The sequence below is a fragment of the Phocoena sinus genome, chromosome 11 (assembly GCF_008692025.1).
Source record: "Phocoena sinus isolate mPhoSin1 chromosome 11, mPhoSin1.pri, whole genome shotgun sequence".
Taxonomy (NCBI): Eukaryota; Metazoa; Chordata; class Mammalia; order Artiodactyla; family Phocoenidae; genus Phocoena; species Phocoena sinus.
The window spans coordinates 102661495-102688335 of NC_045773.1; the positions used below are offsets into that span (position 1 = coordinate 102661495).

Below are 26841 nucleotides of genomic sequence, written 5' to 3' on the forward strand. Positions count from 1 at the left end.
TTGTCTTTCTCATTAGCCAGGGCACAAACTCTACAAAGAAAGGCACAAGGAAATGCTAATAAATCAGGTAAATACTAAAATTTAATATTTCTTCTCTTTTCAGTACTGCATTTTTTTCTTCCAGGTTTAAAGTTTTTCATTAAGCATGGCCTTGAACCCTGGAGAAAGTGCAGCTCTGTTTTAGAGTACCTGCAAAAAATCATTTCCTCTATGCATCATTTGGACGATTAGAACTATGCAAGTATGTACTTTGCAAAGAAACAGCCTTTAATTAATTGTGTGGACTGTCACTTTGAGAGATAATGGGAAAGGGAAAAAGAAAGAGAAGCTCTATTTTCCATTTTTGGACAGTTTTAATTCATGTATGTATTTACTACAAAGAGATTATTTTAAGCACGAAGTTTACTGGTAATTTATTACTAACTTCTCTCTAGATCTGAACAAGTCTTTATCAATGTATTTGGAGCCCTGAGTTATGCAAACTTTCAGTGAGTATATTGTTCTAAACTTGAAAGGAGTCATTCACAGCAGCACTGGACTCGTCAGTTAGCAGATCTTTAAAAGGGTTTTGACAGCGATATGCTTCTTGTATTCCCTCTGTTTTTCCCACCTTGATTTCATGCGCGAGGGTGGTGATTGATTTCCCCAGGGCACCGTGCCATCCAGTGTGGACGAGGTCGCTGGGGAAGTAGTTCATTGCTTTCCTTTTCTCCCCCAGCCCTGCCTCTGTCCGTGGCTCATGCATCTGCCGGTGCTCCCTGATAGCAGAGCACTTTGCTTAGCTGTGCGGGTTACCTGGCTGCTCTTCTCATCCTGTCCACACGTGGGTATGCTGATCCGTGTGAAACCAGCGTCGAAGTCTAATCCTATCTCGGCCAGGAAGTGCCTGGCTTCCCAGATATTCTCAGAGCAAGAGTGCAGGGGCTAAATCTCTTCCTTCCTTTCTGCCCTCTATTCCCTGACACCTATGGCCAAGGGAATGTTTGAAACTCACTAATCTGTGACACTTTGCTTTGTTAATAAATTCTATAGAGACCACATTTTATGTTAAAACATAAAACATAAATGATGTAGGCCCATCATTATGGAGTGATTGATCCCATTAGTGGAGCAGATTGCCATATAAATCATTAGAAATATATATGTGGTGCAGATCCTTGCTCTGTTTACTAGCTGGGATATCGGGCAGGTTACTTGGTCTCAGTTCACTTCAGTTTGCTCTTTTGTGAAATAGAGGTAATAGTGCTAACTACATAGGGTTACTGTGAAGATTGAAAAGTTAGTGATCGTAAAGCACTGAGAGCGTGGCTGACACAGCCTAAGCACCAAATAAGTGCTTACTCTTGTTTTTAATACTATTATCATCATCATTTGTAGTAATTCCAGGTCACGTGGGGACTTTTGTTTCTCTCTGAAGGGTAGAAATTTTAGCATGAGTGTCAAGAAAGGGAGAATGGGAGAGAGAAAAAGCACAGGGGTTCAAACTGCAGGAGCTTCCGTTTTAAAGAGGCGAGAATGTGGGCAGGAGGCCGTTCCCTGGGGGCGCTTGTATTCATGTGGAGATGGACAGGCTAGCTCACGCTTGATGCAGCTGCATTACGTACCCCCAGCACACGCGTATGTGCTTGATGAATGCCTTAGGATTTACTTTTGAGGGGTTTTAAACGTCTCTGGGACGGTGTTGGAATGTGTGTGTTGTCCTTCTTCTAAGAGTGTAATTAGAAATTATCTTTGTATACCTTATTAGCAGCTGTTCCCTCTGATCCCACTTTTCTTACAGCACTTGCCTAAATCACAGAAATGTGTTTTGCTGTGATGAGGTCGGTGGTGCTACAAGTGCTGGGTTGTGCAGATGTCCCTGGACCAGGTTCAGGTTTTGGTGTTTTCGTTCTTCTTTGCTCATTAAACTAAGAGTTTACAATAATCATTTGCAGTTTGAAAGGAACGTGGATTTTAAACCAGGTTATCATGGGAGTTCTACCACTAAAAATCTGCTAACCTGTTTCCAGATAGTTTCTGAGTGGCTTTTAGGAGATAAAAATGAGTCCATTTTATATATGTTCTAGATGCTTAGAAGAAAAAACCAATTGGAGAAATACAGCCTACTAGAAAAATGGATAAGAAATATAAAAGATAAGAATAAATAATTCCCAGAAGAAATAGTACACACAGTCATAAACACAAAAACCTTTTCAGTCTTTGTACTAACCAAAAAATGAAAAGAATACCAGCATTTTTTAACCTAGCAACTGAAAAAAAATATTTTCTAAAATTAACCTTTTAGTTCATTTCTTCCCTCTATGATATTTTATTTTTAGTTTACAGTTGGCCATAAGACTTAACATTAGAATCTTTTGAAATTGAATGTTAATTTGAAATTAACATTAGAAACATTTTGAAAATACTTTGGGGAAAGATAGCAGGGCAATGGTAGAGCAATGTGTAGTCTGATGGGGGGTATCCAGCCTCTTTCTAAAATGTTGCCTTTAAGCTTCAGCTCATCACAATTTCCTGGGAGGTCCTGGTTTGCAGCAGAGCCAGCGTCACTTATCCATGGGCCATGTGCGCGTGTGAGGTGTGTGTGCAGCCGCTGAACACCTCCTTGGGGGCTCTTTCCCCAGCAGGGGGTCTGCAGGAAGGGGTGGTTAGAAAGGAGTATCCATCAGTCTTTGCTATGCAGGGGTTGTTGATCACTCCTTCTACCGGGGAGGTAAATCAAAGGGAGTGAAAGGCAGTTCTTGGGGGTTGGGGGCGACCTCAGCTTTTATGGGGAAATAATCTTCAGCTTTAAAGACTACAGGAGGCGAGGTTATTTATATGTTTTGCACATGGATGGCGTCCTTGTGTCCAGCCAGCCAGTTACTGCTCCCTCTCCTGACACTTGCTGGCTCTGTTCTCGTTCTTCCCTCTGGTTCGCAACTGTACACATGAGTCCAGTCTATTCGTTTTAGCTCTTTTCACAGTAGTTTTTAGTTAAAACTTCTGAGGTCTGAGAGATCTGGGTTTTTTGTTTGTTTGTTTGGTTTTTTGTTTTGCGTTATGCGGACCTCTCACTGTTGTGGCCTCTCCCATTGCGGAGCACAGGCTCCGGACGCGCAGGCTCAGCGGCCATGGCTCACGGGCCTAGCCGCTCCGCAGCATGTGGGATCTTCCCGGACGGGGGCACGAACCCGTGTCCCCTGCATCGGCAGGCGGACTCTCAACCACTGTGCCACCAGGGAAGCCCGAGAGATCTGTTTTCACTTTTCTTACTTTCTTTCCTTTTTTTTCCCCCACATTCTGCTACCTCCTAACTGTGTGACTGGACACTAAACATTTAATGTTTTTAGTCTCAGTTTCCTGAGCTGCAAAATAAGACAGTGGGATTAATAATCCCTGTGGTCTTTTGAGTTCTGTGAGTGTGACAGAGATTTTATCCAGTGCTTTGTGCTACAAGTGCGAGCCAGGTGAAAATACTTTCCCCGTGCATTCTGCCTCTGGAATCTTGGCACTGCAGTGGATAATCTTCCCATCTGAAGTCTTCATTCTAATTCAAAGCAGCATCTTCTGTTGATCTTTGAGGTGTCTGTACTTATCTCATTGGAGGTACAGATTACTTTGATATTGTAATTGCAATTAGGTGAAAATGCTTATTTTAGAGTAATTAGGGCGCATAGACTTACAGCGTGTGGCAGGCAGTGTGGACGAGTGCTTTCTCTCCTTACAGGGGTGGTATTGTACTTCCCAGTGCTTGAGGTGATCTAAACAAGGGAATTCATTTTACTAGAGGCCTGGTTTCTTCAGCCCAGCACTGCTCATTATCTTACCCTCTTCAAAGAAGCTGCCCAGTGGTGCTTCGGCAGAAACGTAGTCTGATTTAGGCACAGCTCAGAGGGGCTGGGTTCTCAAGTTGCATCTGAGAAGCTGTCCTTTTCACTTGTCCTGTGGGCTAGAAGTGAATCCATGTTTGGAGAGAGAAGAGGAATGCTCTCTCCTCTCTGCAGGAAGGTAGGTGGCCATACGTTTGAGGACATGGGTGGGTATGAGGCCATACGTGTGTGGACATGGGTGGGTATGAGGCCATACGTGTGTGGACATGCGTGGGTACGAGGCTCGGTCAGGGCTGTTTCAGCCTTCTGTGGCCTTCGGGAGAAGGGGGAAACTTTCTGCACTCCCTTCAGCTTTTTATAGATGTGAAATTTTAGGTAATTTTTATCTTATAGTCAAGATAGGATTCAACTTCTGGAATTACTATGAATTGTATAGGAGTGTATCTGGAACATTACATGAAAGGTGAAGCACAAGGACGGGGGCTGCAGGCACCAGGCACGCCGGAATCCTCCCGTTTGGGACCCTTGGCAGTGGTCCTGCCGCCTGGCTCGACAGCCTGAAACCTACATCCCAAGTCCACCTCCAGACACTACTTCCAAGAGGCAGTGGTGCCCATATGAGGCTGGAGAAGGCCCCGGCCCTGTGTCCTGCCTCCCCCCCGAGCTCTGGGCTGTCCTAAAGTTACAGGACCTTATTCTGCATTTGGGTCACTTGGTTAAAACTAGAAGGACTGTTTAATCTGTAAGATACCCTGTCATGCAAAGTGACTAAATCAATTTGGTTTAAAAATGAGTCTGTTATGGTCTTTTTATTGCTTTGTTGGGCTCTGACACGCGCTGGTGGGCCCCAGGTGGAGGAAGTGGTTTCCCAGGGCACTGTCGTGGGAGCCCCGGGTTCTAGTCCTGGCTTCCCCTCTCGTGGGTGCCACCAGGCGGGCCCCTAACCTCCACGGGCCTCCCTAACTCCCGTGCCAAGGGGCTGCCTGCCTTCCCGGTGAGTTCCTGGAAGAATAAGACAGAAAATATTTCTGTGTCTTGAAAATGTTGAAGCTGTGGTGCTTACTTCCAACTGTACAACGTTTAATGTGAGATGGAGACTGTCTTCATAACCATGTGCAAAACCGAATTGAAAAGAGTCCCGGTTGGGGTGCTGGCTCTCCAGTGAAAGCGTCTCCTGTCACGAGGCATGAGCCCAGGCTGGAGTCGGTCCCAAATGAGTTGTGTTCGTCGTGAGTCGGACATTTAGGCCGTCAGCTCCTCGGGTTCCAGGAGTCGAGAGTCAGATGTCGTGTTGGCTGTGGCTCTCAGTTGCCGTGACGTTGTGGTTTTCCATCTGGGGGAGGTGCTGTGCGACCGGCCCGTTCTCCTAGAGGGGCTTCGGTGCAGGGGTCTGGGGGCCGGGGGCAGGGGGGCCAGGGGCCTCGCGCTGCCGCGGTTCCCACATTGTGCGGCCGGCCCTATCACTTGGGAGACCTGGCAAGGAAGTGAGGAGGAAGCAGGTGCCACTGCTGGGGCAGAATGTTCCAGCCTGGCTGGAAAGTTTGAGGAGGGCCTGGGTGAGAAGAGCAAGACCTATTGACAGGGCTCAGCCCTGGGCAGGCCTGTTTCACATCAGCCTCTGAATAGTCACAGCCCCTCCCCGCGGTCTCACCTCTGCCTTTTTGTTTTTAAACATTCTCGGCAACCGTGGTGGAGCACAGAGCATTTTAACTTTTTATTCCAAGAGAAAAAGTAAAACTGTGAAAAGTGCAGTGTTGCCTGCTTCAAAATGACACCACCACCACCAAGAGCAAAACAAAATGTACTTTCTAGGGCTGTCCGACCTACTGTAAAATTCTTATTGTTGTAAATGCTTTTTTTAAGCTGTTCTCAGAGTATAAGACTATTGATTATCCTCAAGTTTCTGGCGGTCCTGTAGACCCGGCTTGTCGGGGTGTGAATTGTTCAGCTCTCTTATCTGGCTCACTTTGCGTGTTGGGTGTGTAAAACCACACGATTGTGCATATATCCTAAGATTGAGAGGAAAAGGAATGTGCCAGACCATTTCTCTTCTTCTCCACATGAGTCTGTAAACCAGAATATTTATGTCAACAAGTCAGAAGAAAATTTGACGGGGGTTTTAATGAACCACAAAATGTATCCCTCGTCGCCCTCGCCTTGTCATCCTGCCTGAATTCACGCGTGACTTCTGCGTTAATGCAGCAAGCGCCCTCGCGGCAGCCCTCTCATTTTCAGGACCCGTAGAGTGTCTCCAGTTCCAGCTCTAAGTCAAGCAATGATAGGAATAAAACCTGCTTTATTTTTCTTTTTCCTGGAATATCTGGTAGGAACTTTTGAAGCTCAAAGGGATATTTTAAGCTTTTACAAACTGAGGAAACCAAAGAAAATCCAAATATTCCCAACCAGTTTTGAGCACACAAGTTTCCAGTAGTTGGAGCCTCTCATTTTTATGTTAAGTCTGGATGGGATAGAGGGGACTTGCCCAGGCTGAAAGCAGAAGGGCAGTTACAGGATTGATTGTGAAATATCCACCCAGCTCATTTTCTGAGCAGGGCTGGTGATGTTCTACCGTATCTCTAGAACCCTGATTTTGTGCCTTGTGGCCTCTTAACAGTTTAATTAGATGGCTCTCATACTTTCTTTCCCTAAAAGTGACGCATGAGGTATTTTACCTAGAACCTCCACCCTCACCTAGACATTTTTAAAGAATTTTAAAAAATGAGCTGCGAATCTCTGTGTTTAGTCAGACACCGTCATCTTAACGTAGAGATTAACTGCATGATTTAAGATGCGCACAAATGAAGTTCCCATCATTTCATAAAAAGTAAGCACCTCGCTTTTACCGAACTCCGCGTGTGCGTGCGCCTGCACGTGTATTCAGGGCTAACACCAGCGCCATCGTGTCTACGGCCCGCCCCCACCCCACCTTCAAACCCCAGACCCTTTCTGAGGTGACTTTCCAGACCCTTGGGCTCGAAGCCAAGGCCACCAGTGCCGGGAGGGCCTCCCCTGAGGGCCCACACCTCCTCCTCTCCCCGTGGTAGCTCTTTCCAGTGGCGTCAACACCGCCGTGCTCTCAGCCTCCTCCCCGCACTCACCCTGCCCTCTCCCCAGGCCCCGCAGCTCCTGTCTCATCCCTGCTCCAGCGTCTCCTTCTGTACAGCACCCCCAGAAATAGATTCCTGTTTTATGTCCCAGGAGCACCAAGCCCTTCTGCTTGGCCGCACATGTGTTGCGTGTTTCACAGGGCTAGTAAGCGGCAAAACCTAAAGCAGATCCATCAGCTTTTGAAGCTTCCTGTTCTCCCTGTTGCCCCCATGTGTCCCTGGATTTCAGTTTCTTTCCCTGTGCACGTGGTGATGCCAACGCCTTCCCACGCTCCCGTGGGCACAGACGAACGCCCGTCTATGGGAGGCTTAGTGGACAGCACAGCACCACTCCGTGTGTATGTCGGATGTTGTCTGTATTATTTTCATGTCGGTTGTCATGAGCCTTATTTAAGTTCCTAGAGCCTCTGAATGCTGTTTTCAAAACCCTTGGTCTTGGCCACGATGGGTCTGACCGTTGTTGATGTTCCTTGTCTTCCAGGACGGCTCCTACTTGGCCGAGTTCCTGCTGGAGAAGGGCTACGAGGTGAGTCCCCTATGAGCAGGCACAGGCCGACGGGATACCGCGGACACCGTGGCCTCCCGCTTCCTCTCTGCTGTCCTTCTGTGTGTGTTTCCACGGAAGCTCTGATAACAAGTCCAAATCAGGGGAAGAATGTGCCTCTTGGCTGGTCACAGCGCCAGCTCATTGTGCTGTTTATCTGCTGGCGCGCTGGCAGCCCCCCGCCCCCCATTCTTGCTGTTTCCCTGCTTTGCACGCTTCCCGCGTTCTCAGCTAAACCAGCAACCAGGTGGGCTGAACGCTGTACCGTCCTTAGGGTTAATTTATGATGTCATGCGTTACATAAAAAAGTCCCACTCACGGCGAAGTCACTTAATTCGGAAATTGCACAGAGCAGTAAAAACTAAGCTGATCCCTGGCAAGCCTGAGTGCAAAGTTGACACTTGGAGATGCTTGCTTTCCAGTCGGCAGCCAGTACTTCGTGGAAGCTGGAGCTTCTGCGTTCGCTGCTCTTGCCCTTGTCGTCCTTTTATCCTTCTCGTCCTCCTCCTTACACGTTTTCTGCTTTCCTTGAAAGAAACAAGGGTTTTACATATTAACTGGATGTATCTTAGCATGTACATCTTACACTTTATAAGAACTGTTTTCGGATGTGCACATCTCTAGAAATCTCTGTGCTCCTCAGAAGACAGAAGCCTACGCAGTGGCACATGTTCTCTGGCCTGATTTGGGGGGTGTTTACCTTAATAATTTTGGACGCCATGTTTTTTCCAGTCGCAGGTACATTGTTTAAAAAATGCGCACCGTGGACAAATGCAAAAACAATAGCAAGGAATTTGGCATTTAAGCACCAACAGGATTTGAAGGAAAGGAGCCTAGTTTTCTTACTGTAATGCATAATCTTTTCTGTGAACTTTGACTTTTAGACTTTGATTAATAGCAGATATGATTAGACCTTCTGTGCCTTTATCTAATAATGGCTACTTCTACATCTTGTAATGATATCAAAAAAAGGCAAATGTAACTATGGAAATAGGCATGAACACATATGTCCATATACATAGATTCCTATAATAATTGAGCAATCAGTTCATATGCTGCAGGGCAGAGGATTTTAGAGTTATGTGTAGAATAGAAGTATTGGTTTTAGGTGAAGACTGATATTCAGGCTGGACTAACTTGATGCTTTAATAATTCTAAAAGGAAAGGTTTGTGAGAGACGTACTTATCTTGTTTCAGATGTTGGGACAGGCTAAGAGTCGTTTGGTGGCTGGAGCGGGGTGAGTGATTTGGCTGTGTACCGACTGAGCCAAGAGAAGGAGCTACCTGAGTAATGGTGATGGGTCAGGACACCTTACCCCCAAACATGGCCCCTTGGCATGTGAATATTTTAAGCTGACGGAGTTTGAAAAAATAGCAGAAGTTTCTCCTGTTTATTTGTCTTTGTTAGTTTAGTGTAGAGGAGGAGAACATTTTCCTCGACCCTCTTAAGGGTCCCTGGCTGGGTCTGAAAATTAAACTGAAAGCATACAGATGTATTTAATGTAAGTTTTCTGTGACATGGGAGACTTTCTGAGAAAATGAGGATCCGAAGAGGTGGGTAAGCCCGAGTACTTGTGTGTTAGGTTAGGTGAGGAGGGACAGCGGTGGAGAAATGAGGTCCGGGGGTCTGCAGTAAGTGTAGGACTGGGCGTGGCTCAGCCAGGTCTGTTGGGTGGGATTCTTCCCAGCATCCCCTTGTCTTGGGACGTGAAGATGCTCCTTTCCTCCAGGTGTGGGGAGGGCACCTCCCACCTAGCTGCTTCAGGGGAGAAGGGTGGGGGGAAAGTCAGGGTGACCTTCGCGCTTCTGTCATTTTCGCAGACTCGTTCAGCTTAAAATATGCAGTGTGCCCAGGCACCATGCCCTGGCTGGTGCGTCCTGAGCCCCCCACAGTCCCCGCAGCTCGGGAAGAGAGAGGCAGTGTGTCAGCAGGAGTGCTCAAGCTGGGTGGGTCCCGAGATGCACTTCCGAAGTGGACGCGGGGCACTGAGGCATCGGATGCGGATGTGGCCGGCCCCAAGGGAGAGGGAGCCGGCGAGGAGGTGTGAGGCGCCCAGGAGGATTGGGGACGCGGTAGGCGGTCAGCTTCCTCGGGCGTCAGGATGGCGATGTTAGTGTTCCTGGGAAGGGCCCGGAGGATGGCGTGCCAAGGAGGCAGAGCTCCACGTAGACGGCCTGTTCAGGAATCGCTGGACCCCTGAAGACGGGTCGTCGTGCTCCTGAGTGGACCAGAGACTCAGGAATGAATCAGAATCTAGGCCAGCCAGGTGCGCTCCGGGTGTTTTCTTCCGCTGGCATCTGAAACTGTAAGAGCAGGCTGGATTCTGATAAATACCATAGAAGGCCCACTCGGCAAATCACAGTTTGTGGGAGAGATGAGTCATTGAAACAGTGATTGGCAAGAGAGGAGAGGGCAGAAGGAAATACTCCCTGCAGTACAGGTGGAAGGTTCGGAGCTGCATGGCATGACCGGAAGTGATTCCTCCTTGGAGCACAGGGGAGTGTGAGTTTTGTAGGAATGGGGGCCGTGAGAGGGTGTTCATCTGTCCTGTCTTCAGTTTTCCTAGGCTGCTGTCTTCACTTTTAAGAGATTGATGTAATTGGAGGGTCAGTTTATTAACTGGGATCTGATGATAGCACAGGCTTTTATCTTTTGGTGTTTAGGTCAAAGTAGATGTGAGAGTGATTTTTCGAAGAGGCTGCGTTGCACAAATTCCAGAATTACCACCAGCAGCCCCTGGTTGCTCCAGAACACGAGCAAAATAAATAACAGGGTTAGAAAATTGCCTCCCGTGAGATGAGAGGGGACGCCCCTGTCCACACCTGAACCCAGAGGGCCAACGTCAGCAATTCTGGGCGAGCACCTCCTTCTGAGTCAGGGGTTCCCAGCGTTCAGCCTCAGAGCCGCCCGGGCCCCACCGAAGACGAGGCGGCTGAGTCCGGGGCCTTAGACCGGCCTTTCTCACAGCCCCCAGCTGTCGCGGTGGCTGCTTTCCTGGGTCCTATGGTGTGAGAACCACTGCAACTAGAGGTTCAAATGAGCTCTTTTAATGCCAAAGTGAAGCTGAACAGCATTTCTTAAGGTATCTTAATTTGGGGTACCTTGGTTCCCTGAGCTCTCATATTATTTTGGATCTAGTCTTTGTGGACCAGAAATAACTGAAAACAACATACTTTGGGGTAGCGAAGTGTCGCTGGGAACAAATGAACACTAGGAGGAAGAGCTGCAGATTCTGAGGGCAGGCTTGACCCTGAGGCTGAGATCTTCCTGCATAAGAAAGGGGCAGGCTTCCCTGGCCTTCGTGATGAGCACGGGGTGGGGTGGGGGGCGTGGACCCCGTGGACAGTCAGCTGGAGGGAAGCAGCTTGAGGAGCAGAGCCAGGTTGGCTGGGGAGTGACGATGGGGCAGCGAAGGTGAACACACGCCTGTGCGTGGAGGTGACGTAGTGCAGTTAGTCAAAGCGGCAAAGTAAAGGTACGAAAAGCCTGACTAACCTTGAAGCAGAGGGAGATGTTTGTGTATGCCTTGAAAGGGAGTCTCATATGTTATAGATTAACTAGTTATGCTTAAATACCTCGTCTGACCACACACCTTAGATTTCTGAAGCTGCGGGGCCTGGTCACCTAATGTGTCCTCTGAAATCCGTGCATCTGATCATGTTCTTCTTTTTTCAATTCACGATATATTATGAACGTCATTCCACGTCAAGGCATAGGACTACTTCATTTTTCGGCCGTGCCATGCGACATGCGGGACCTTAGCTCCCTGACCAGGGATCGGACCCTTGCCCCCTGCATGGGGAGCACAGAGCCTTAACCACTGGCCCGTCAGGGAGGTCCCGTGTGATCATGTACTGAATGAACAGTGTAACGTGAAAAAGATGGAGTGCTTCATCCCGGGCCACTCCTCACTGAGAAGGGAGACCCTTTCCAGGTTTAAAGTCTTTAACGCTGCTGGTTCTTGAATTTTGCTCCAGATTAAACATGGGGGTGGGGCATAAAGATAAAGAGAATGGATCTAACATGTGTTCATTATTTATAGAATGTCTGTAGGTATCATCTCATGATGAGGAGAGCCAAGAATTCTCAGCGTTTATAGAAAACCATCTTTATGGCTTTATGGATTTAATTCTACACATTGTTGAAATGCAGAGGGTAATTCTCCTTTGTACCGTGTCAGGCCGCTCAGAGCAGGGAGGTGAGCGAGGCCATCCAGCTCGCGGTGGCGAGGCAGCCCCTGAGCTGGGTGCTGGACTGCGTCCTTATCCTTTCCCGCCACTTGCTGGCTCCGTGGCCTCTCGGAGACTTAGATGATGAGTGCACGTGTCCCCAAGGTCGCCATCGAGGTCAGGTGAGACGCACGTGGACAGCAGTCCAGAGGAGCTCTGTGGGCCTGTGGAGCTTAGTCTTACAGGACAGGCGGGTGGCACACTGCTTGGTGCTGACCGGCCGAGGGACACAGATTTTGTAGGAGGCCCTCGGTCCAGTCTGTTACTTGGCATCAGGAAAGGGCGGGCGTGTGACGTTGCCCGGGTCCCGGCTCTGTACGTGCTCCTTCCCGTCGCCAGGGACAGAGGAAAACCACAGGAGTGAAGCTTCCTGTGAAGGTGCCTCTGGTTTCAGGTGCCTTCCTAGCATCACTGCTAGCAGATAAGCCAACAATATACTTTTGTACTTATTTTGTGCAAAATACAAAGAGAAACCAGAAAAATGAAAGACAAAGTCAAACCCTTTAAAAGCTAGAATGTATCTGGGAATATGTGAGAAATCTATATTAATTAACTTGGTAACAATGACAACACAGCAAATCAGAATGTAAAATTAGAGAATAGGTAAATCGTGGGTTTCCCTTCCAGGAGAGGAACTGTAACCAGGGGGCCTCAGGAGAGCAGAAAAGAAATGGGGTGTACGGACTGTGCAGTCATCCCTGGGAGACTGTTTGTTAGAACTGGAGTTCCCGTGCTTCCGTTCTTGATCTGTGGATCCTTTTTTCTGAGTTGTTGGTAATCCTATTGATAGAAGCCTGGGTGCAAAAAAGTCAAAGCTTTTTGTGGCTTTCGCTCTGAAACCATACTGAGTGTTGGCACGATGGGCTACGTCCACCTTTAACAGAACCACGTGCTGGTGTTGTGGTCTCAGGCAGCGTCCTCACCTGTAAGATGGGAGTCACGGTACGAAGGTGGTTGTGAAGGTTCAGTGATTTAATGTCCACAGAGAACAGTGTCTGTGCACGGTCACTGCCATGTGTGTGCTGACGTGACCGACGTCATCTAGACTTTTCAGAAGCAGGTTGCATTAAACATCCCTGGGAGGCATCCTTGCCTCCAAGAGAAATCTAGACACTGAAGAATTTAAAATCCGGGGGTAATAATTTTCTGTTTTCTTGACTGTAATCAATCAATCCATCAGTCAGCATTTCTGTGCATTTATACTGCCTAATTTGACTCTGGGTTTTGAAGTCAAACCAACTTTGTTCTGACATCGTGAGAACTTGAAATTTTCCTTTTCATCACTTAGTTAAGTGGAACTTGAAATTTTTTTGTCAAAAATGCTCACTTCTGTTTAACACCTTAGTTTTTCAGAAATTTTGTTTTTGAACTGCTATAATTTAATAACGATTTTAATTAATTTTATCAGGAATCAAATTTAGCTCATTTATCTTTTCACTTTGGTTTCCTAACTCGTTTCTTTTTCTCCAAAAATCCTTATAAAAACAAACAAAAAATCCTGCCTACCTTCCTTCTGTAAAGAAAAAGCTGCTAATCTCACATTCTTAACTAGATCATCCAGTTTGCACACATTTTGGCTTGTCTTAAAGTTTGTATTTCACCTGTCTCAGAAGTAGACAGACTCAGCTTTCATTAGTTCTTAGAATAATACTTGCTGTCATGGATTAAGTATTTGGCAGGTCTTTCTTTCCCTGTATACACATACCAAAAGTTGGAAGTGAGGTGAAATTAAAACACAGATTTTTTTTTTTTTTTTGTATTAAAAAAAAGACCCAAAACTAGTGCTTAATGTGTTTGGTTATAAGTGTGACAGTAAAGTCCTATGTTATTTATTTGCTGTGGCTTTGGGTAATTGTCTGATTTTCATACTGCATCCATCAATGTCATTGAATATTTTTATCAGTCCTTTATGTTGATATAAAATGTATATGTATATAGCATTTCTCTTTGTTTTGGGCTGTTGGGATATGTGACTTATCCAGAAGCCAGCAATCAAGAGAAAAAAAATAGACTAAATCATATTATTATTTTTTTCATTGTCAAAGCTAAATTATCTGTTTTTAGAACATATGAATTCCTCTCTATCCAATGAAATCAAGCTCAGCTTACATCTGAGATCTCCGTATTTCAGAAATAACTTTGGTGGTAAACACCAGTTTTGATATGTATAGGTGTATATGTGAACTTGGTTTTTATTAAACAAAGTTTATTAAGTTTACAGAGTAGTTGAACTTTATAATTAACAACTTGAAAAACTGGAGATCATGAAGTTGAATTAATTCTAAGCTTAATGTAAGTATTAGTCTCTCTACTTTTAAATTACGTAATGGATACGTAAACCCAAATTGCAATTTAATGTTTCCTAGATTTTACTGTTTGCCTCCCGAAATGTCAACCAAGTTTGTGATGTTCCTGTCTTAAAATATTTTCATGTTTACAAAATTGTCTTCGGTTTAGTTCTTTTGGAAAATAATGTGGTTTTAGCTCTTTGGCTAAAGTATCTACCCAACAGAATTATTAATTGTGGGTGTGTTGTATCCTTTGCAGAAGTCAGTTTCTCATGTATGCCATGTAAAGTGACGATGACATTTCTTTCTATTTGAAAGAAAGTCTTAATGTGCTTATAATTTCCCCCCTGCACTTGGAATATTTGAGTCATGCCAAGGATTAGTTTTTGTTCGAAATAGACAGAAAACGATTGAGTTAAAATATAGAAGTGTATTCAGCTGCAAATGAAACTACCCAGCCTTAGGAGGAACGCTTCTAAAATGAGAGCAGGACTAAAACTGCCACCAGCAGCATGGGGACGTGGGCAGCCGGTGACATAAGCTGGTATTAGCACTGGCAGCACAAAGAAGGGAGTGAGACCAGGTCCTGAACAATGTCTCTAATGTATCACACACAAATAGTCTTTTCTTCAGCATCGGACAGGTATGTGTTCTGGTTCCAGTGACTTTTTCCCCTCACACTTGTCATGGTTAAGTCAAAGATAAAAATTAAAAAAAAATCCTCCCTTCATTTGAGTTTCCTTCGTGCCTTAAATCTCATAGGACGTAAGTCTCGGCCCTGACCTATGCTATTTAGCTTTCTTAGCTTTTCCACACAGCTGCGTAAAAGCAACGGCTCCCTGATTCTCTTGTGGACCCAGATACGTATTTATTTAAAGAATCGGTGCCAGATGCAAAGCTCGGAGGGCACTGGGCAGGGCTGGAGGCATCAGAGCCCTCTCCTCGTGCTCTGGGTTGAAGAGCGGTCCAGGCTGTGTGACCGATACGGCCCCGCCTGGTCTGTCTTCGGTTTCAAATTGAAGAGATATTTTTGTCAGCAGTAGGACCGTAAGTGTGTGTGTGTTTGGAAAAGGAGACATTTGAGTATCTACAGCTAAGCACTCACTGTGAAGTCACGTCATTATCTAATTACTTTCGTCGGGATTGGCAGTAGAAACACTGGAGAGGGATGGAGGGAGCTGCCAGTGGGCGGGGGCGGGGTGGGGGGAGAGTGAGCCGCAGAACTCCTGCTTATTTAAAATAAGGTCTTTAAATGACAGTTATATGATTTTTCACGAAGCTGAACATCAGCAGAATAACGTTGCTTACGGATCCTCACTGCATATTTATAACTTATTCTTATCCTTGCACACGATAAAAATGCAGGTCCATGGAATTGTGCGGCGATCCAGCTCATTCAATACTGGTCGAATTGAACATCTGTATAAGAACCCCCAGGCTCATATTGAAGGAAGTAAGTCATTTTCTTTCTCTAAACGCTCTTTCTGTGTAACTTCCTATATTATGATAAGGTGTTTTCAAATGTCATTTTTCTCAAAGCCCATCAAATCGCAGTTATTTACCCATGAGTTACCTGCACTGAATGCTATCCGCACGCTTTGAAAGCCCTTCACTGCCTGCTGCCCTGGGCCATGGTGTCACCGCGGTTAGGCCGTCACGAGGGTGCCATCAGGTGAGGCTGCTCGAGAGGCCAGAGCAGACAAGCCTTTGATCACCCGTCTCCAGGTGTACCTGTGCCCTCGAGTCAGATCAGCTCCACACTCAGAGCCCTCCTCTGCTTTTCACGTTTGGTCTCATTTAATCAAGTCAAGCAGTCTTTGTGCATTTATTTAATTTTAGAAATAATTGGTGAAGACAGGTCCAAAAGCAGATGGCAGTCAAAAATATATTTAAATTGCTTTACAGGCGGTTGTCAGTATTTGCAGTCGTTTGTTATTTTTGGTAACACAATTGCAGGGAGTACATCACACGGTTGCCGTGTTTTCTCATTTGACCTTGACAGCAGTTCCTGAGGTTGTGAATGAGACCATATTACAGATGGAAGCAGAGAGAGGGTGTGACTTTATCAAGCTTCCATAACACGCGAAAGACAGAGCTGGGACGAGGACACAGGGTGTTTCCCGCCAGCAGGGGTGATCCAGGTGGCTTGTATTCACCTCAGGGCCCTGAACATTGGAAGGTTTGGGCTAGTTGTACAGGTAGTGATGTCATCAGGAAGATGACCTACTAGTACACTTTCCACCTTAATATTTAGGTTAGTCAGTGAATCCTCCGTGAAAATTATCATCATTTTGTGCAAAGTGTAGAATGGTACTGCCATTGGACCTAGACGTAGGTCAGTATTATGTAAAGTTAATGAAAGTATCCAGTTAGCAGGATGCCCGTCTGCCTGTGTCACCTTCTTACACTAGTGAAGTCAGTGTGAGGATCTGCTTAGATCTGGGGTCAGAACAAGCTAGCTGTCCTTTAGTCAGTTATGTATACGTCAGGCACGTCATGGATGGTTTAAGGACTGATGTTTACGAAGGACTGAAAAATCGCTACGTACAAGTATCTGAGTAGAGCTGTCTTCACTACTGTCAACGTGTTAACATGTTTCGTTCGAGGGTATACGCATTATTTCCAGATTTTCTTTGTCTGAATCTCATGTGACATGTCTTACAGCCACCAGGGCGCCGTAAGATACGCTGATTGTGTAACATCTGTCATGATATTATGTTTTTTTAAAAAGCTCATCTGAGTTTTTACAAATCCTTTATAGACATAGCAACAAATGGGAATCTCTTTCTACTATTTAGTTTCTTTACAGATGACAGTTACAGACTGCTACTCCAGAACCAATCTGGTTTTCAGACTTTCAGGATATACATTTCAGTGTTGCTGTGTTAAAAAATTGGGCCTACGTTGTTTCCTTCTATCTAATGGTATGTGTTTCAATCCTAAAGACATGAAACTGCACTATGGTGACCTCACCGACAGTACCTGCCTCGTAAAGATCATCAATGAAGTGAAGCCGACCGAGATCTACAACCTCGGAGCCCAGAGCCACGTCAAGGTGAGCCGTTTTCCTTATCGTGGTTCCTCTGGCTGTGTTCCTGAGTTCTGTATTTTACCCTTGTCCGTTGCTTCTTCACACAGTACGGCAGCCACTAATCCTGGTCCTCGAGTTTGATTCTTGGTATTAGTTTGGGTATTAATGAGTCCTTATAGAAATGCTAATACATTTTTTTAAAGTGTATTTTCTGTTATTGAACAATGTAGTAAAATCTTACTGCCGACATTAGAGTAAAAGTATTTATTTATTTGGGGTTGATCTTACAGTCACGAACCTCACTTGGATGTATTTTCTGCCATTTCAACTCACGTTGTGAATGAAGTGTTTTGTTCAAATGTTGGAAAATTAAGTCAATGAAACTTCTATTTTAGTATTAATTTTTGGTAGTGATGAGAAAATAGTATTTTTGCGTGCCAACATGTCAAAATTAATGGAATTAACGTTTTCTTGTGAGCAGTAAAAGTTATTGGAAGAAAGACTCTTCTTAGCCTCTTGCCTCAGTGTGACCCAGCTCATGTTGATTTCTCTCCCTTTATTCAGACAGATTCTCTGGGGGTCCATCTACCTCTCCTTGGTTTTTCTTTCTAGAACAAATCGCAGTAAACCTGAGAAGCCAATCCCCAGGGTTCTGGCAATCTGCTTAATTCAAGTTTTTGTTGCTGTATTATAGTGCTAACTTAGTGAGTGAACTGAAGCCAGGGATGATATGAGTTCTATTTAGATACTTACTCAATCAGGATAGTTAGTGGAGCATAGAAATAAAAGCAAATGACTCTAAGTTAAAACAGCACCTGCCCCCTGCCCCCCAAAAAAAAGGACCAGCAAATCTAGCAGCAGTTTTTGCTGTTCACTGAGTGAATTCAGCGCTCTTCCTGCAGGAGGCATTTGAGGTGATTGGCTGTTTCTCCACATCTCCAACTTTGGGTGGAATGGCAGCGATATGCCTGTTTTATATCTCTGCTAGTTTAAGGGAGAAATTAGAAACTGGATCAAATGAAACCAAAGGTAGAACATAGTAAGAGAAGCAAGTGGAAAGCTCAGTCTTGTAGTTGATACCAAATTTAAAATTTGAGCGTAAACCCTCGCAGTACATTTTTCTCTAAGATGGTAACTTTGGAGGATGGCGACAGATCAGCCAATAATGATACTTCTTATCTGTCTCTGCTGTCTTGGAAGGTAATTTTTTCCTTTCTTAATCTCCGAAGATTCTGTTCTGTATCCAGGCTTAAGCTTTGGGCTGTGGAAGGTGTCAGGGGCTTTAGGTTAGAAAAATAGGGCTATTTTTCGAAGTGATTCTAGATGTATTTTCCGTCTGAAAGGGTCTTTCCTGCGTGCCGTGCCTTGAGCAGCCGTCCCCCCTTTCACGCAGAGAAGCAGTGACTGTCACTCCAGGCGTGGAGACTGTATCCTGGGCTGAGGCAGTCAGTCATCTCCCACGTTTTCATCTATCTAGCTGCTTCTTGGTATCTCCAGGCAAAACAGAATGCTTTGGAATGAGTGCTCTGTTACTCAGTTTCCTTTAGATTAAGACGTTTCCTTTGTGACGGTAGACAGTTTATCGCCTCTAGAAGTCCTACACTGGCATAGTGGGAAGATGCAGGAAGTTTTATAAAGATTTATGTGTAGAAGGCCTTGCCCTGTCGTGTTAGTATTAAGTGAGTCAGTCTTCTCCTTTTTCCAAATCGTTCTGTGGTTCAAAAAGTCTGATACGCTTTCCGTACATGAAGTGGTGCTGAGCGTGTCTGGTTATTACCCTAGGGTGGTGAGTACAGAAAGCACAGGAGGTTGGGCCGATTCCTTCTGAGTGGCTCTGTATGTGAAGTTTACCTGGTTTTATTGTGTTTTGCCAGCTTTGCCTAAAGGCCTGTTAATTGGCAGAAATGGTGCTTAATCGAAGATGAATTTTGGCTCATAAGGTAGTTTATCCCTTCAACGATATTTGCGTGCATGGTGGAGTGGAGGACCCAGGGATGCGTGAAACCCACCTCCGTCGTGGAGGGACTCCTTTCCCACGGGTGACAGAGGCTGGCGCTGATGTCTTTGGGTTTTTAGAGATGGGGTGAGAGAACTTCACTCCCACGAGATCGTGCATGGTGTCAGGGAGTAGGTTTGGGGTGGAAGCTTACAGACGTCGTTAGTGGGAACGGGTAGTTGAAATTGAGTTGACAATACAAGGCTGAGAGTCAGAAGAGAGAAGACTTGGGATGTGTTTGCAACATGATGAGTGTCCTAGGTTGCTTAGGTCTTGCCTAGGTCCTAAGCAAGAAGTCTGGTGGGAGAAATGGGAGGTGGGCAGCTAGGGAGGTGGGCTGTGTTTGGGCAGTCTCTACGTGTTTCTTTTTTAATTAGCCATTTTTTTAAATTGAAGTAGTTAATTTACAATGTTGTGTTAGTTTCAGGTGTATAGCAAAGTGATTCAATTGTATATGTATTCTTTTCCAGATTCTTTTCCATTAGAGGTTACTGTAAGACATGTGGTTCCCTGTGCTCTACAGCAGTTTCTTCCTGTTTATCTATTTTATATATAGTAGTGTGTGTATGTTAATCCCTAACTCCTAATTTATCTTTCCCCCTGCCGCCCTGCTATCCCCTTTGGTAGCCATAAATTTGTTTTCTGTGTCTGTGAGTCTATTTTTTTGTAAATAAGTTTATTTGTATCATTTTTTTAGATTCCACATATAAGTGATATCATATGATATTTGTCTTTGTCTGGGCATCTTCACTTAATATGGTAATCTCTAGGACCATCCATGTTGCTGCAGATGGCGTTATTTCTCTCTTTTATGGCTAAGTGATATTCCATTATATATATGTACCACATCTTCGTTATCCATTTATCTGTCGATAAAGGTTGATTCCATGTCTTGACTATCGTAAATAGTGCTGCAGCGAACATTGGGGTTGCACGTATCTTTTCAAATTAGAGTTTTTGTCTCTTCCGGATATATGTCCAGGAGTGGGATTGCTGGATCATGTGATAACCCTCTTTTTAGTTTTTTAAGGAACCTCCATACTGTTCTGCATAGTGGCTGCACCAGTTTACATTCCCATGACAGTGTAGGAGGGTTCCTTTTTCTCCACATCCTCTCCAGCGTTTATTATTTGTAGACGTTTTGATGATGGTCATTCTGACGGGTGTTTGCATCTCTAATATTTAGTGATGTTTAGCATCTTTTGCTCAATGAGATTCTTCCAGTTCTGTTCTTGTTTCTCAAGATTGCTGTGGCTATTCGGGGTCTTTTGTGTTTCCATACAAATTAAAAAAAATTTTTTTCAGTTCTTTGAAAAATGCCATTGGTAATTTGATAGGGATTGCATTGAATGTGTAGATTGCCTTGGGTAGTATAGCCATTTTGACAATATTGATTCTTCCAATCCAAGAACATGGTATATCTTTCCATTTGTTTGTGTCGTCTTCAGTTTCTTTCATCACTATCATATAGTTTTCAGAGTACAGGTCTTTTGCCTCCTTAGGTAGGTTCATTCCTAGGTATTTTTTTGGTGTGATAGTAAATGGGGTTGTTTCCTCAATTTCTCTTTCTGATCCTTCATTGTTCGTGTACAGAAATGCAACAGATTTCTGTGTAGTAATTTTGTATCCAGCAACTTCACTGAATTCATTGACAAGCTCTGGTAGTTTTCTGGTAGCATCTTTAGGATTTTCTAGGTATAGCACCATGACATTTGCAGACAGTGATTGTTTTACTTGTTCATTTCCAATTCGGATTCCTTTTATTTCTTTTTCTTCTTTGATTGCTGTGGCTTATGGGACTTACGTTGAATGAAAGTGGTGAGGGTGGGCATCCTGGTGTTGTTTTTGAACAGGAGACAAATAGATTCAGAGGTGAGTCTACAGGTGGGGCTTCAGAAGAGTAAGAAGTTGTTGGGTGAAGGTGGTGGCAGTCGAAGTGGGCATGAGGAGGATGGAACAGGAGGCCTGTAGGGCTGACCCTCTGCCGACAAGATATGGGGCTGGGGAGGAAGGGAAGCGCTGCTCCAGGGCACTGGGGCCAGATGGCTGATGGTCCCGGTGCTAGAAGCAGGTGTCCGAGGAGGGACTGCTGAGTTGGGGGGTGTGTGAGAGGCTCCCTCTTGGACTCGTCCTACCAGCGGTACTTGAAGGACATTCAGGTAATGCAGGTCAAAGGCAATTGAAAGTATGCTGTGAGGTTTGAAAGAGATTTGGAGTTCAGTCCTGGGAGTTCTTGAGAGGCCGAAGCCAAGGCAGCAGATGAAAACAGAGGAGTGGATGAAGATGGAGCCTTGGGGCCTGGGAGCATTTGCGAGGGGCGTCATGGGTGACAGGGAGGTGGGGTCAAAGAGGCAGGAGCGTGGGATTGGGTGAGGGAGCCAAGAGACCAGGCGGTTCAGGCAGGAGGTAGTGTCTGCCGCGCTAGGGCTTCAGAGGCGTGCGCGGGAGTGACGAGCAGGCAGTGTCGTGGCCTTTGTGGTGAGGGTGGGGGTTGTTTGGGGCTTTTAGGGAGAGCACTTCAGCGATGCGGTAGAGGAATTATCTGGAAGGCGAGGGGCGTAGAAGTCAGGGGTTATGAAGGGTTGTAAATTGAGTGGATTCTTTCCTAGGAAAGTCCTGCCTTGCCCAGCAGCCTGTCTGATTCGTGAGGTCTTCCTTTCCCAGGATGTGTCCAGGAGATGCTGACCCTGGTGTGGGGGCTTCAGTTTGAGAACCGCTGTGCTAATGTTTCTGGTTTCTTGTTTATCTGTGTGTAATATGCGCCTTAAATGCATTCTTCCTTAAATGCATCAGCTTTTGAATTTGGTATAAATTCCCTGCCAGCTAATGACTATGTGAGCTTGTAAAGCTGAGAGTGGAAAGAATCTAAGAAGAATCTGATACATGTTTATACCAGAATTCTCCACATTCAGAACTCTTTTTCCGAGCAGCGTGTAGTCAGTGAGAACGCGTACTTCCCAGGTACTCCTAGCGCTCTTGAGGAGAAGTGTGAGTGCAAGCCACCGTCAGAGTGTCTTTGGAAAGCCCGTGTCCCATGCCCCTCTTCCTGTGCGGTCTGATGTCAGATGGGTTCTTAGCGGTGGAAAGAGTGGGTGTGGGGAGGGGCTGGCTGGGAAGGACAGCTGGTGACAGCAGACTGCGGCTGGCTCGGGGGGCGTAGCTGTGCCCCTGCCCACCCCTCCACAGCTCTGTGTGTTGGCCTTCAGCTGCCTACCTGTTCTCCCCGCAGCTCGTGAGGGGGTTAGGATGGAGAACACGTATTTTGTTCCTTATAATTAATTTCTCTGTATTAATCAGCTTTGTAGCTTTTATTGTATTCATAGACAGTACTTTTTAAACAAAAGTTCTTTCTGACAGTGGAATGTTTGTAAGAAGTTAATTAAAATATGTTTCTTCTTATTTGGTTTGGAGCTCGTTTGAAAGAAAGCTCTAATATTAGCACACGTTGCATTTCATTTTGAATTCGTGACTTCTAGACCAGGCATTGTTTGTGTTGGCCTCTCTTTGTGCAGAATAGAGCCTTCTATCACTCTCACTTCCAGTTAATTTGATGTGGGCTATGGTATGCTAAAAGTAAGGAAAATAAAATAATAGGAAGTTGGTCTGGTTTCCTGTAGGAAACCAATGAAGATGAAATTGGTTCTTGGAATAAACCCACAGCAGTCTGGGAAATACTGACTGAAGACATTTTTCTGAATCATAAACAGAAAAATTATGACTCATGAACTGTAGGTCATTGAGAGGCTGATTTGATCTTATGTAGGAGAAAGTGAGAGACGACTGAAATGTACTAGTTATTAAAAGTAGTTAAACCTAGTGTGGTGACATCACCCAACTAGGAACAAATTATCCAATATACATAGTCCTGCCCATTTTGATGAGGAAATGTTTTAGGAGCCTGCTTTATTGTTCTTTTAAACTTTTTACTGTGTAAATAATATTTTTCATTAATTTCTGTCCGAAATTTCTTATCTGTTCAGCATTCATTACTGTCGTGACTTTGGAGTTTTCCACCATTCCTCACAGCTTCTTTGATAATCATACTTCATTCTTGAAGTCATACTGTTGGACGAGAACTGCCTACAGGAAATCTAGCCCAGTATGACCCTTTGGTCTCACAATGTCGTGTTGGAATTGCCTTGACTATTTTTTAAAAATGAAAATGATGCAATCATGAAATGTAGAGCTAAAAGGAACTTTAGAAGTAATTTAATATGATTTTCATTTTATGAGCGGGGCCACCTGCTGCTCTGAGTCACACGCCGGGTGACCGGCCGATCCAGGATCAAAACTCAGACCCGCGTACTCGGCAGCTTGTTCTAAAGACCATCGAAGAAAATGATGATCTCCATTGGTAATAATTCTCATGTAAAATAGTCCTCACCTTAAGAACTTTCCCCACATACCTAAGTTTCTTCTTAAGCTTTTTTCTTTTCCTTGTGTCTTTTGTGGAGACAGAAAGTCATTTGCTCTTCTTTTTTTAGTTTTGGGAACGATTTTCAAATCCCTTCTCAGTGTTCAAGACCGTTATTAAGTCTTTCTTTGACTTTCTGTCATTGAAACTGAATAACTCCCTCCGTGTCATTTGTTTTCTAACTCTTGAATTATCTTCATTATCTGCTTTTCGACTCTCTGTGGGTCATTTGTTTGATTTTGTCTCACGACAGCCAGGAGGCCTACGTGCCCAGAAGGTACCTGGGGCAGGCGGCGTGCGGGGCAGGATTTCCTTGTCCAGCTGTGCGGGACCGGCTAGCGGATCTGAGTATTGGGAGCAGAGGGGCCGAGTCTAATTGTCTTCCTGGTGGGGCTTCCAGCCCAGGAGGCAGGGCAGGAAGCGGAGCTGATTGTGAGCCAAGTGGCTGGCGGGGTGGCCAGGCAGCGCCTCAGCATCCGGGAGTCAGAGAAGCCAGTGCAGGGAGTGAAGCTGGGGGAGAGATGGGGCCCTGGGGAGGGGACCGTGCGGTGTAATCTCCTGAGAGACAGAAGTGCCCTCTCCAGTGGCTTTTTCCTGGCTGCTCCTAGCCCCCCCACCATTTGTCTCCTATTCATGGGGAGGAAGCCCACACCTCCTGGGGCTGCTCTAACCAGGGGGTGACGGGGTGCACTGGGACGACTGCGTTACGGGGCAGGGCAGGTGCCTGGGGGGACGTGTACTTCGTGCCTGACTCACCCAGTTCTGGAACAGAACAGAAGCACCAGTGTGGCCTTTGCTGTGCAGGTGCAGGAGGGTCGGGCCCCACAGACAGCATGGAGGACTGTTCTCCTGGGCCTTGCTCCCCCACGTATTTATTTCGGAGCCTGGCCAGCCGGCAGGGAGTGTGAGAAGAGCAGGGCAGTGAGGAGGGGCCGGGGGCATCGTTCTCGCCGTTGGGGAGGGGCTGTCAGGGCGACCTCAGGCTGGGCCAGGCCCAGCCCTTCCCGCCTGGTTGCACCGGAGCCCGTCGTGCCCCCTGCACTCTATGTGGCAGCTCACACGTGCAAACTGCTGTGTGAAGAGCTTCAGAGCAGAAGCCTGTGTCCTGGGGCCAGAGGGAAGGAGGTGTCCGTGGGCACTGGAGCACAGGCAGGGCCTCCCACGTCAGGATGCCCAGGACGCAGACCCAGGCCCTGCGCTGCTGGCTTCAGCTCGCGTCACCTGCAGGCCGCATTCGTCACCTTTGAAACGGGTGGGCACCTCGTCTTGCGGGTCCCAAGACATGCTTCCCTGTGGGCCTCTGCCCTTGCTTCCATGGTGCCGCTCTGTCCTTGGTCTCTAACTGCTCCCTGCCTGTGCTCAGGTGTCAGCTCCTCAGTAAGGCCCTCCTACCGTCCGGTGCGCAGCAGTCACCGCCCTGGGAAGGGGGCCAGTCCAGCCCAAGGGCGGCAGTGCCGCCGGGGGTCAGGGGCGCACGTGGGCTGCTCTGCCCTCTGATCCAGGTGCTCTCTGCTCCTCGCTGAGGCTGACGTGAGGCCAAGGTGGCAGCGAGTGGCTGCAGGGCACCGTCGCTGCTGCCCGTGGGGGGCCTGCCCTTTGCCACACTGCTGCTGGGAACTCTGTGCAAGAATGTCTTCCTCATTCAGATGTCCGTAGTTCCTGCCGCTGAAACGTTCACCTGTTATGGCATATTAAGAAGAGAAAAACGATGTTTCAGACCCTTGTTTTTTACTAAATGGGCCACAGAATTCTGAGGTGGAAGAGGTCGATGAGCCTGCCCAGCCCCTGTTTCACAAAGTGCCGCCCGGAACCTGCATTTGGGACCTTGTCGGACGGTGCCTTGTGCCTGTCAGAGGGCCGGTCTGAGAAGACCAGGGCGGAGCGGGGCAGGCAGCACAGGGGGCCCAGGCTCACCTCCCTTGTCACTCCCGCCACTGACCACAGTGCAGGAGGTCTGAGTTAAGAGCTTTGTGTTTTCTTTCTGGAGGGACCCGGTTAGGACGAACCCAAAGGACCAGTGTTTGCATAGCTGGAAGGCCCCCAAATCCAGCCCCGCAGGGTGTGATGGTAGCCTGTCAGCGATGCTAAAACGAAGCCCAGAGGACCGACTCCTCAGGGATAACCACAGCCTTTTCGGTCACGGTAGTTCAATTCGATGCATGGCTCTTATATTGAGCGCTGTGCCGCTGTGTGCGCTTCCCTAAAGGCTATGGGAGACCAACGACACTTGCTCCTATGGGATCGGAAGAACCAATAGCTTGATAACTAGAAAAAGTCATTTGTTCTTATTAGTATACTAAATCAAACAAACAAAAAATTGCCAAATCATTCTACTGTCAATTAACCTATTTTCTAAGATTGAAAAATAAATGCTTCTGCTTTAGTACTGCAAATACATTTTTGTCCACATTTTAGCATACGCAAAATATAACTCCATATTGGGTCTCTGAAGATAACTTATTTTGCTTGGTAGATGTGTAAATTGATACAGCCTTATGTATTTTATGAGGTCTAAAATTAATTTTTATATATTCGTATATAATTCTCGTATGTGCTTAGAGCAACATAAAATCACTCTAGTGTGTTACCAACTTGTTAACATTGAAGTTGTGAAGGTACTTCCCGGGCAGGAGGGCTTTACTTGGTAAAGAGCAGTGAGTGCGGCTGTTAGAACCCGAGGATGGTTGCGGTGTGTTTGCAGGTAGGCCTGGCGTCCATGTGGACTGCATGCCGGGTGTCTGTTTCTGGGAAAGTGATGAGCTCCTCGACGGGTGGAGGGTCAGGTGAACAGAGCGGTGGCCTGGGCACCCCTGGGCTCCAGTGAAGTTGTGTTTTTCTGCCTTCGTTCTCCAGTCTTCATTTCTTTCTGATGGATCCTGTTGTCCGTCACCTGTGCGGCTCCGTCCCTGTGATATTTAATACATTTGCAAACCTCTTTGGTTTGTTACAAGGTGGAGCTGCAGCACACAGAAAAAGCCTTTTTCACTTTACGATTTAACTTTTGTGCTGGCGGTGCATGAACCCCACCAACGTGAATATGGCTGATGGGTTCCTGTGGTTCTTAGGAAGACACTGAGCGTCTTTATCTTCTATTCATGAGGGTTGAGCCGGACGGGCGCATTGCGGGCGGGTCCCTGTGTGTCATCCGCTCAGATTCTCCTTGGAAGCCTGTTACAGATTTGAGCAGTCGAATTCAAATTTAAAGCCACTTAAAAGTCCTTCCTACTCCATTAAGAATTTATATGAGAGAGAACACTATGAAAGCTCTCCTCTCCTGTTCAAACAGATTGTTCTGTTTTATTAGCTCTGGGTGGTACTGTGATTTTAGTAACAGCTAATAGTGTTTGGAATTTTTCTTATAATTAGTGGACCACACAAAGGTATGTTTGTTGGGTTTGGTACTCTTAATTCACTTACAATAG

General features: G+C 46.1%; 1 protein-coding gene across 4 annotated transcripts in view; it reads left to right on the plus strand.

Annotated features, from left to right (window-relative positions):
* GMDS (GDP-mannose 4,6-dehydratase) overlaps nucleotides 1-26841 on the plus strand; it is a 479365-nt gene that overhangs the window by 73660 nt on the left and 378864 nt on the right. For 3 of the 4 annotated variants that reach the window (XR_004352102.1, XM_032648007.1, XM_032648006.1), the window contains exons 2-4: nucleotides 7398-7442; nucleotides 15344-15431; nucleotides 16924-17033. Coding sequence is in view for 3 of the 4 variants with exons in the window: in XM_032648007.1 (XP_032503898.1) it covers nucleotides 7398-7442; nucleotides 15344-15431; nucleotides 16924-17033 (243 nt within the window). In the remaining variant the exon portion in view is untranslated. The remainder of the gene's footprint in view (nucleotides 1-7397; nucleotides 7443-15343; nucleotides 15432-16923; nucleotides 17034-26841) is intronic. The other variant, XM_032648008.1, reaches the window with a different exon arrangement.